This window comes from Galeopterus variegatus, unplaced genomic scaffold (assembly GCF_000696425.1).
Source record: "Galeopterus variegatus unplaced genomic scaffold, G_variegatus-3.0.2 Scaffold7502, whole genome shotgun sequence".
NCBI lineage: Eukaryota > Metazoa > Chordata > Mammalia > Dermoptera > Cynocephalidae > Galeopterus > Galeopterus variegatus.
In genome coordinates, this window is record NW_007733613.1 from 7,399 (window position 1) to 19,075 (window position 11,677).

Below are 11,677 nucleotides of genomic sequence, written 5' to 3' on the forward strand. Positions count from 1 at the left end.
ACTTCTGCTGCACCAACAGTGGCATGCACACTGGAGAAATTAGGGCCCCGGAGGAGAGAGTGCCCGCGCTGCTGGGAGGACCCTGGGAAGGTATCCATGCAGGACATTCGAGGCCTGCAGGCTGAGGACAGGTGTTCTGGGTGGGAGGCAGACACCAAGGGACTCCTCTGCAGCAGAAGCATGTGGCCAAGCCAAAGAGGCCTGGAAGAGTGTGCCATGTTTGGGGAGTGGCCGAGTATGAGCACAGTCACTGTGCCGACCACAACAGCTTGCAGGGTGCTACTGTGCACCTGCACTTCTCAGTGTGCGTCTCTTTGCACAGACACATAATTGGTCAGGAGTCAAGGGAAACTCCTGTTAACACTGAGAAATATTTCTGTATTGCCGAGACATAGCAATCACTGTAAATGTCTCCTGGTAACTGCAGGTCAGCAAAAAATGGCCTTGTGTGTGGTCATGTGGGAGATAGATAAAGACCAGTAGTGTGCTCTCGGGGGCTGTGTTGTCACACCAAGAATCACAGGAAGCTTTAAATGCTTGCAAGCGATAGGTTAAGATAAGTATTGAAAAGCCTGGATACTTATCTGAAGGTTATCTGACCTTCCATAAGTAGGCTTTTTCACAAGATATAAGCACTTTCTCAAAATGCTAGGCTCCTTTTTTTTCTGTCTGGATGGACACTGACATGCAACTTCCTGTTCAGCAAGGCCTGCTCTTCCCCAGCATGCTCGGCTCCACTGGAGAACATAGGAACTCACCCATCACAGGCTGCAAAGCTCCCGCAGTGGCCTGGTTTGGGACAGGTTAGGCCTCATTTTATAAACACTGACATGCAACTTCCTGTTCAGCAAGGCCTGCTCTTCCCCAGCATGCTCGGCTCCACTGGAGGACATAGGAACTCACCCATCACAGGCTGCAAAGCTCCCGCAGTGGCCTGGTTTGGGACAGGTTAGGCCTCATTTTATAATGTACAACCTACCCGTCACGACAAACATTCACGGATTTCTATGCCATGGTTCAAGGTCCTTCCTTCTGCTCTAGATTTATTGTCTGGCTGTCTCTAGTGTCAAATAATGCCTCTTGTACACACAGCCCGATCGCACTCTCTCCTATTTCTCAGCCTGCTGAACAATTTCATCTTATTTTTCTGGCAAGATCTTCCCAGAGGCTAATTCTTGCCTGTGACAGTCTTGCAGTGTCCTCTACAGTTTTAGTTACAGGAGTTGTGTTGTGATCACCGTGCAAGGACTCTCCTGTGGATTTCTGGAGTGTTGGTGTCTTATGAAACCAGGTTATCACAAGCTCTTCCCTGTCATATGCTTTGTTTCTGTGAGAATGGTTGTAGAGAAATATGCTGCCAATGAAAAGTCTGTATGATTCTCCTTAATGACTAAAACACTCAGCTGCTGATGGGTGAAAATGGAAAGCAAATGTCTTCCAAATGCTCAAGCAATGAATGCTCTGATGATTTTCACCTAAGCATGCTCCTCTGTGTACAACAGTAACCAGAAGTTCAACTGTTTGTTTTCATGTGTTTTTAATAGTAAAAAAATGTCCATTTTTTTTTTTCTGGCTGATAGAGTTAAGTTTCGAAGGCATTTGGAATCAATAGGTGTCTCCCCCAGACCCAGCTCTCTCTTCTTTTTAGCCCCTCTCCACTTTTCCTTTACCTTCATATCTAACATGCAGACAAGATGGCCCGCAGATAAATCACAGCTGAAGTCAGCCTGAAGTTTGCATCCTGGCAATGAAAAGTACCCAATCCCCCACCTTGGTCTTAAGGAACAAGATGTCAGAGATGACGCTTCGTCCCAATGTGTAGTGGATTGAATTATGTCCCCCAAAACTCACTGAAGCTTGAATTGTGTCCCCCAAGTTTTATGTATTGGAAACTTGGTCCCCACTGTGACTGCTAAGAGGGTGGGAAATCCTATTATGGTAATTGAAAGGTGGAGCCTTTAAGAAGTGATTAGATTGTAGGGCCATGCCTAGTGAATGGATTAATAATGATGGTCAGGGGCATGGTTCTGACGGCCTTAAAAGTAGACGACAGTCAGGTTAAAAACAAAATGACAAAGTTACAAGTTCAATGGTGAGGGTCTAGTTTTAAATAAAATGATTCTCAATAACTGTTTAAAAATATTTCTTTTTCTAAGATGAAGGCTTTTTAAGAATGATTATTAATGGACATATAATAATTACAGGACCAGGACAGAAATGCATACTGTGATTTATGAGACAGTTTTTCCACAGGCAAATTTTAGATTTTGGTTTGTTTGTTTTTGGTGTCTGCCTGGTATGGGGGGAGGAACCTTTAACCTTGGTGTTATCAGCACCACACTCTAACCAACTGAGCTGACTGGCCAGCCCCAGCTTTTAGTTTTCAGATGGAACTCTACCCTTGCAATGCTCTTCCTTGTTTTTCTGTGTCCTTTTGAGAATCTTGTGATGGATGTGAACCAATCCGCCAGAAAAGATGCGCATCCATGTGTAATTCTGCACACAACTTCTGGAGGGCTCTGGAGTACTGACATCCTTGGTGAATACCCTGAGGGCAGGTACATGGGCCCATGGTTAAGAATTCCTGTTTTCAAGCCTGGGCCATTAAGAAGTTCTGAGGATTCCCCATCTTCAAATGACACTCTGGCTTAACTTGTCTTCTGCGACCAAATTCTAAATCTAGCTTTCCAAGTACCTACTATGAATGGGTTTCTTAAGATGCTTAGTTTCCTGCCTCCTCATATAATCTGACCAGAAAAGTGTTAGAGGAGTTTCTTTATCTGCCATTCTCCCCTCACTGTGGTTTACAGGAACTCATTGCACACTGATCACCAACCGCCTGTTGAGCTGCTCCATCTGCTGGATGGACCCCGATCTCCGCATCCCGTCTGGGGTGGCTGCTGCTGTCGGACGCTGCCAGGTGGTTGTGCGGTTCACGTGGTCCACATAAAAGACCCGCCCATGGCTGTCAATTCGAGCTTCCCAGTCTAGTGTTTAATAAAAAGGCAAAAAGAAAAATAAGGACAAACTACTGACCCGTGTGAAACAGATCCCACTTCCAGGTCTTCTGCAGGTAGAACTCACCGTTGGCCAGACACCACCCACTGCACCTGCCACAACTTCTGGGGCACTGGCATGAAATTAGACATTCTAAAAAAGAGCTTAATAAACTCAGATTCTCTGCTCGGCATTTTAAACAGTAACTATAGTTCCTTGAATATAATCTATGCTAAAATTCCCAGGATTTCTAAAGAGAAAGCCTAATGCTTAAGTTATTTCTTTCTCAAAAAATCTTGTTCGCTGCTCAGATAACAGCTGGGGAGCAGTGGAACTGTCCCCCAGTGACAGCAGACACGGTGATGCTAGAGGAGTCTTTATTTGCTAAATCTAATGGAGGGAATAATGGCCCTCATATCAGAACCAGTTTAAACTACAGTCTTAAAACACTGCAGGTACAACTTTAGGTGACCTCTATCTAATGCATAGCAAGCTTCCTTGATTGCCCTTCCTGTTGAGTAGATGAATGGGAGGATCTTGACACCTGTCATTTCAAAGCATCCTTTTGATAAGTTGTAAATTCCCAGCACATATTCAACCTACCTGTGTGTGCCAAATATCTCTGACTCAAACCAAACCAAACCAATAACAACCATTAACAAACATCAAACTTTTAAAACATCTCTTTGCTGATAAATAACCATGCCAAACAGCAGAGGGAGCCCGAGATACAGATAAATTCCTTTGCTTCCCAAATTGAAAACAAAGCACAACGAAAATGAAAACCAGAAGGCAGAAGCACAGATGATGCACTACATAATCCATGTGGGAGCTGGGGTGGGGAGAAGGGAAAGCCTCACGACGGAAAGAGCTGGAAGTAACGTTTTCACATCTGAGCCCAACATGCAGAGCAACGTTTGCTGTGACAAATGAACGGGCAAGGCTTTCCGAGTCCACGCTCAAAATGTGGTGGAAGCAGCAGCACCATGAAAAAGTTAGGCTGGAAATGAGTTAGGCTGAAGAAGTAAAAGCAAAAATGACTGTGAAGGGAGGAAAACCATTCAGCCTTTTAAATGAGAAAAGCCGCAGCTTTTGCAAGTAGGTCAGATAGTAACAATTCTGTTGAAAAGTGACCATTCAGGTAATGACATAGCAACTCTGGATTTTTTTAAATGAAGAAATATATTTGGTTTATTTATGGCTTTATATGTACATGGTATATCTGTTTGTGAATATTATGGCTTATGTCTGCCCTGAGGAATTGCCAAACAATGTCCAATGAGAACCAAAATACCAGAAAACACCAAATTTAACTTTATAAAGACAAACTGAAGAAAAAAATGCGGTCAGATTGTATACGTATGTTCTAGAGGTTTTGATTAAAATTGACTATTAGATAATCCAGATATCAACTGTTAGTTGTAAATGTTAATTAGCTCATTCAAAAAATTGTGTATATGTGTGATTACTAGGTAATCTTGATCCAAAAATTTTGAAGTTTCAATGGTTCAGTGCTTTTTCTTGAATCCTATATGACTGTCATCTAATCAAAAATGAGCATTAATGTTTGAAGAGCACCACGCTATTTAACTCAAGAGGACAAACTCCTTTTAGCACTTACTATGAACTAGAAAGTATGCCATGTCCTGAGGACACAGAGCTCAGTAGCACATGTCCTGCCTTCCAGGTGCCCCAGGAAGGAAGGATTCTACAGACACAGTTCCAGTCTCATGAATTCTCTAAAGAAAAAATTAGAGAGTGAAGCAGTGATAATGATAATTTCTCACCACAAGTTTCAGTATTTCTGAATCACTCATGGAAAAGGGTGGAAAGCCAGCCAGCCTGGCTCTTTTATCAACACATCAATATGTGGAATGCGCAGTGCTAATTACACTTTTCTCCTCCGAAAATAATAGTTAAGTGTAATCAGAAATTATGAGCATGTTTTCTGCGTTGTTTTGTAAAGAATTTAATTTCACATATTTTATAAGCAAAGAAAAAGTTTCCATGTGGAATGTGAGGCCTCAGCATGACCAGAGGGACTCAGCACGGTGGCGCCTTCAGCTTGCCTGGACACTTGCCTGGAGCAGGGCCTTCAGGTGCTGGGCTGCGAGGCAGGGCAGGCCAGGTCATGTGTGGCTGGGGACTAAGTTACACATTTTCCATGAGGTCTAAGAACATTGTAGAGCCTAAGAATCTATCACCTTTAGTTATTACACTAACAAAAACCTGTAAAATAGTACATTTAAAAAAATTTTAACAAATGCAATAGCGTGCACGTATATAGGCTAGACCTTTCTCTTGAACTTCTGAGTCACACATCCAATTGTCTTCTTGACATCACTACCTGGACGACATCTCACATCTAAACTGATGAAAAGCAAGCTTCAGATCTTTTCCATCAGACCTGCTCTACCTGCAGCCTCTGGTCCCATCTCACCTGGAGGCAGCTCTATCCTTCTAGGTTAAGACTCTTAGGTCATTATTGATTCCTGTCTTCCTCTGATATCCATGTCCAATCTGTCAGCAAATCTACCCTCAAAATAAATGTCCAGAATCGAAATACATCGCCACTCCTCCCACCTCCACTGCCTCCAGCCCTCACTGGCTCACTGAAGTAATCTTATGCTGGATCTCATTCCCTACACAGCAAACAGGGAAAACCTTTCAAAACCTAAGTCAGACAATGTCAGTTCTTCACTCAGAACACTACGCTGTGCCCCTTTCATCTGGAATAAAAGCCAAAGCCCTCAAGTGGTCTACAAGGCCCTGCGCGTGCCTGACCTCACCACCCACTGTTTCCCCTGCTCACAGTCTGCTTCAGGCACCCTGGAGCCCTTGCTGCCCCTCACACCCGCCCACGTGTTTTCACCTAGGGGCCGGCGGTGGCTGTGCCCTTTGCCCGCAAAGCTCTTCCTCCCCATCACGGGCAGGGACAACTCCCTCAGGCGCGTGCCTGACCTCACCACCCACTGTTTCCCCTGCTCACAGTCTGCTTCAGGCACCCTGGACCCCTTGCTGCCCCTCACACCCGCCCACGTGTTTTCACCTAGGGGCCAGCGGTGGCTGTGCCCTTTGCCCGCAAAGCTCTTCCTCCCCATCACGGGCAGGGACAACTCCCTCAGCTCCTCAAGTGCTGCCTTCTGCTGAGGCCTGCTCTGACCACTAGATTTAAAATGAAAACTAGACACTTCCACACGTGCTGAACCCCCTTACCCCGTCTACTTTTGCTTCCCCACAGCACTTATCACCACCCGTCTACTTTTGCTTCCCCACAGCACTTATCACCACCTATTACATTGCACTAATCCCTTATTTGTTATTTTATTGTCATCCGGCTCTCACTACACTCTCAGCTCCACGAGGACAGGGATCTCTGTCTGTTCTGCTTGCCTAAAACAGTACCACCTATTACATTGCACTAATCCCTTATTTGTTATTTTATTGTCATCCGGCTCTCACTACACTGTCACAGGGATCTCTGTCTGTTCTGCTTGCCTAAAACAGTACTGAGCACAGAGTAAGCATTCAATAAATATTTGTTAAATGAAAGCCTATTAGCAATAAAGTCATTCATTTAACAGTACTGAGCACAGAGTAAGCATTCAATAAATATTTGTTAAATGAAAGCCTATTAGCAATAAAGTCATTCATTTATTATTTGAGATTATTTAAGAAAATTCAGTTGGTGTGATTCAAAAGCTTCATTTGGTAGGATTCATTAACAACTTCCCTAACATGTCTCAGTGTTGTGTGTATAGATATTTAAAACCTATCTATCTGGAGAAATTTGTTTTCATTATTGGAAGAGGCTATAAAATAGACTTACGTTCAATTATTTATAGTATCTGCATATATAACTAGTTATTATTATTATTGCATAGATTAGAGGTCAATTAATGCATATATACCTTGAAAGGTTATTTGTTGTGGAGAAAGTGTCCCCTTCCTGGAGGTAACATGTTATAGATATTTTTCAGATGAGTGGCAAGTAGGAGGTATTTATAGTGACACTGGTAAATTTTGCTATTTGTTTATGGAACATCCATAAATAGTGTATAAATAAAGAAAGAAATCAGGCATCAAAAGTTAAAGGACATAATGTTTAGCTTGACCCGCCAAAAAAATACGGTGTTCCTTTAATTTAGTCCACATATTAAAGATGTTCCTTGTTTTGTCAATGATAAATTATAACCAAATAGGGAGAAGAGTGGTGTGTTCATGCAAAACACATCACATTATCAAGAACAGATGAATTAAGAAATAAGTGGTTCCCCTTTTGAAAACCTAATGTAAGCCCAGGAAAAAGTATGTACAGAAACACCGGTTTCTTGCATTCTGGAAAGATTCTGCAGTTGTAAAATTTACCAAATCTTAAAGGTTATCATTGCTTAAAGAACAAGCCTAAATCAAATCAGAGATGTTTTAGATTTCATGCACATATGTGATGAAAAGTGAATATATGACATGTGGGGTGTCAGTTTCTTCTCGTAAATTTATTAAATGGAGTATTATAAGGCTAAAGCTGGAATGACATCTAGAGACTAGATATACTCCAAACCTAGCAGATGGGGACATTAAAACTTTATTTTACAAATGGAAGGACTAAGTCTCTGAGAAATTAAATGAATTTCCCAAATTCAGATGACTAGTTAGATCATTATTAATTACCCAGTAAAGTTGCCAGGAGAAAATGATATTGAATTCTATGCTAAAGATAATGTTTTGCCTGACAATCCCTAAGAGCTGCAAAAGAAATGTAGAGCTGTTACCGATCGATATAGGTAATAGCAAGGACGGTGCAAGTTCACGTGCCCTGATGCGCTGAAGTTAACTACATGGAGATGCTCGTGACATAACAAACAAAACAAAAGTGGAGAACAACAGGGTTAGGCTATCTTGAACTGCTAATTTTAAATATAAAAAAGTAATATCAGGGACTTAAGGGTCATGAACGGTTTGCAAGGACTAGTTGAGTCTTGTAAAGAAATGCTCTTCTGAAGTTGAGGGACCCTGAAAACTCTGGATTATCTCTTCCAGATCAGATGCTGAAACCACAAGTCAGAAAAACACAAAAACTAACTTTGATAGTTGTTGCTATTTTGGTTTTTGATAACAGTTTATGATACAGAGTTGGGGAAGAGTTTGGATGTTCACATACAAATTCATACTGACCTGTTTAGACTTGATAGGAAGAATAAAGACATAGATTTTAGAAACTAAAGCTTACTTGGTGGAAGAGGCTCATCGATTGTAGGGTAGTGATGGTGTTCAGGCCTCAGGGAAGGAAGCTGGCTTACTGGCTGGGAGTTATGGAGCATAGAACATTCACCTATGGACAAGACAGTCAAGACATTCAGATTCACTCAGTGCTTTGGCAACGTCATCAAAAAAGCATGACTGTAAAACAAACTACTGTAAGAAACAATCCCCAAAGAGTGGGAAACCTATTTTTTGTGTCGTTTACTACATTCACAGTCATTCACGAGAGAGGGAATTATTTAAAAAAAAAAAAAAAAAAAAAAAAAATCCAAACCCTTCAGGACTAACCATCTGTCCATACAGTCCAATACATAGGATCAGAGTCTGATTCTGCGACCACCTGAATTTTCTTGATGGGGAGGGGGAATCAAAAAGGAACAAAAGAGAAAAAAAAAAAAAAAAAAAAAAAACCCAAACCCTTCAGGACAAACCATCTGCCCAAACAGTCCAATACATAGGATCAGAGTCTGATTCTGCGACCACCTGAATTTTCTTGATGGGGAGGGGGAATCAAAAAGGAACAAAAGAGAAAAAAAAAAAAAAAAAAAAAAAACCCAAACCCTTCAGGACAAACCATCTGCCCAAACAGTCCAATACATAGGATCAGAGTCTGATTCTGCGACCACCTGAATTTTCTTGATGGGGAGGGGGAATCAAAAAGGAACAAAAGAGAAAAAAAAAAAAAAAAAAAAAAAAAAAAAAAAAAGCAGAGCCTGATTTTAGCCCAGCAAAGGAAACAGGCCTGCTTAGCAGAAGTGCAGCATTTGTGAGGTCCCATTTCAGGGGCTTGTGCAGAAGTACACCTCCTTGTTTGGATAGGTTGCATCCAAGGGCTGCCAAGAGGCTGTTTTTCAGATTTTGTTTTCTGTAATGAAACTCTCAGATGGTGCCTTTCTAAGATAGGCCAAGGAGCTGGTGGGGCCAAGAATGCAAATTCCTGTAGTGGGGAAGCTAGGGCTGGGGTGGGGAGTCAAGGTGCTATGGGATCTCAGGACTGTTCTGGATTATTTTAAGGAGGAATCAGAAAAGCCAGGGTGCTCTGGAAAGAGAAATGAACAAGACACAAAGGAAGTAGATAAAAAGCAGGAAGACTGAGACAGGAAAACTAGAAACACAGAAGAGGGATAGGAGGAAGAAAGACAGACATAGAGAAATTTTAGAAATAAACATATCCACAGAATGCATGCCTCAGATTATTATAGACACAGCTCATACTGCTGTTAGTTCAGACTCATGGTGAACTGAACAATATTCTAAAATGGTGTTCCAGTTTGGATGTCCTCAGGCGTGTGCAGTAGCCATGTAGACGGGAGGCCTACAGCACCAGGGGTTAGGGTCACATAATCACAGGCTGTTGCTCTTGATCTCTGGAGAGCTCCAAGGGCCCAGGACACAAGACAGCCTCCATGCAGACCGGCTTCCTCCTGCCTCACACCAGGCTGGTTTTCTTGCAAGAGCCCTTCCTGGCCAGAGAACAAAGGTCAGGCCTTTTCCTTCCTCTGCCCTCCAAGGCTAATGCAAATAGAAAGTGTTCCATTATCCTTTGGGTCAAATAGGAGGGAAACTGTGAGGTGAAAATCTGTGAAGTGGTTGAGATCTTTGTGGGATCTCAACCTGAATATTTCACAGAATGTCCACAAATGGAAAGGATGATTATTTCTTCTGACTCTTGTTCCATAGAAATGATCAAAAAATAAAATAAATAAATAAAATAAAATAAAATAATTAATTAATTAGGAAGGAACTTAGATGGGTTTAATTTAGTGGTTTAATTCCCAGAGCTAATTGGTAACCAAAAACAGAGATGTATTCAGGACCCTTTTAAATGTTAAATATACAGCATAATGTTACTTCTTGTGCAAACTCTTGTATGTTACTCAAATCCTCTGGATCCTTGGAGACTCTAGTGCAATCAAGGGAGGTGCCCTCATGCCAGCACCAGTTCATTGTGCACAGACTGCTGTTTCAAAGGTGGGTTCTGTGTTAAATGGATGCCACACATCTGTTTTTATATGTTTAGTGTCCAAAATTTTAAAAAAAAAGGTGCAGTTGTTATGTCATCAGCTGTTGCATTTTTAACTTAGTTTCTTTAAAAACAACACACTTACCTTGCTGTAATTAACTCAGCCAATCAGGTTAATTACTCCTCCAAGATAGTGGAAATACAAAACTGTCCACTGCTTGGGGTTAAAGGAGCTGATCCCCCCTGCTGTGAGCCCAAGCAAATGCAATGATGTGACTGACACGTCTCAGCCACGTGAAGGATGGAACACACTGAAGCAGCAAGCAGTTCTGCTCCGCGCGGGGCTGTGGCCCCACGCAGCTCTTGCTCAAACACAGAGCAAGGGCTCAGACCTGTTAGAACATCAGACAAGGAAACCTATTCCTCAGCTGAGAGTAAGTGGAATCCTTTAAAATTCTGTTCTGTTTGTAAATAACATGACCAGCCTATAGAGAAAGTCTGCCTAGAATACTATTCTAAGCAAAGTGATTTACACCAAATAATGTGAACATTTTCCCTGAACGCAGTGCAGAGAATGTAAATTCAAAGGATTGTTTTGGATGCTTTATATAACACCACTTTAAAAGTTAGGCTCATTGCTTATCTGCCTGGAAGAATTCTCACTTGGTGACAAGCAGAGTGATTTATAGTATCATCTCATTTAATTCCTCCAATAACCCCTCGAGGTCGGTTCTACACTTATGTCCATTTTGCACCTGAGGAAACTGAGGCACAGAGTAGTTAGGTAACTTGGTAAGGAAGCGATGGGACTGAATATGAAAACAGGAGGACTGCCTCCAGGGCCTGAGCTCATAACCACAACATTATATTGCTTTTTCATTCATCTGCACAAGGTTTTTTTTTTTCCTTTTTGTCTTTTTTCGTGACCGGCAATGGATCGCAACCCTCAGTGTCGCGCCCGTACCGGACTGGGACCGGCCACGGGATCGCAACCCTTGGTGTTGCTCCCGCTCCTCGCTCAGCCAGTGAGCGGCCGGTCCGTATGTGGGATCCGAACCCTCGGCGGGAGCGCAGCCGCGCTTCCCAAGCGGCGCACTACAGCAGTGCGCCACCGGGCCAGCCCTGCACAAGGTTTTTAAAAACTATTTTAAATTAAGCTTTAAAAAAAGGAGACCTTTGTTGAGGGAAAAGAAACAAAAAGTAGATAAAGAGTACTAGCTTGTGTTGTTGTCTGTTTAGACTTATGATGAACTGAACTATGTTCTAAAATGGTATTCCTCCATAAATTGCTGCACACTCATCTTGTATGTGGGCACGTGTACAATAACTCTACGTAGCTAAAATAATGCAGTTCCTACAGTGAAAGAATTCACAACCTTTGAAGTCATGGTAAGGGGGCACTAGTGATTCTTACGGAAGCAGAGGGCACCCCTGCATGCACATGTTGAAGCCCTG

The 11,677-nt window shown here is 42.3% G+C and overlaps 1 protein-coding gene across 1 annotated transcript in view; it reads right to left on the minus strand.

The window, feature by feature from the left end:
• The window catches only part of LOC103607515 (E3 ubiquitin-protein ligase HECW1-like), a gene marked incomplete at its 3' end in the record, with an annotated part of 23,306 nt that overhangs the window by 6,552 nt on the left and 5,077 nt on the right, over positions 1-11,677 (minus strand). The window contains exons 3-4 of the mRNA XM_008592012.1: positions 8,228-8,329; positions 2,837-2,987 (exon numbers count right to left, since the gene is read on the minus strand). Of these exons, the coding sequence (XP_008590234.1) occupies positions 2,837-2,987; positions 8,228-8,329 (253 nt within the window). The remainder of the gene's footprint in view (positions 1-2,836; positions 2,988-8,227; positions 8,330-11,677) is intronic.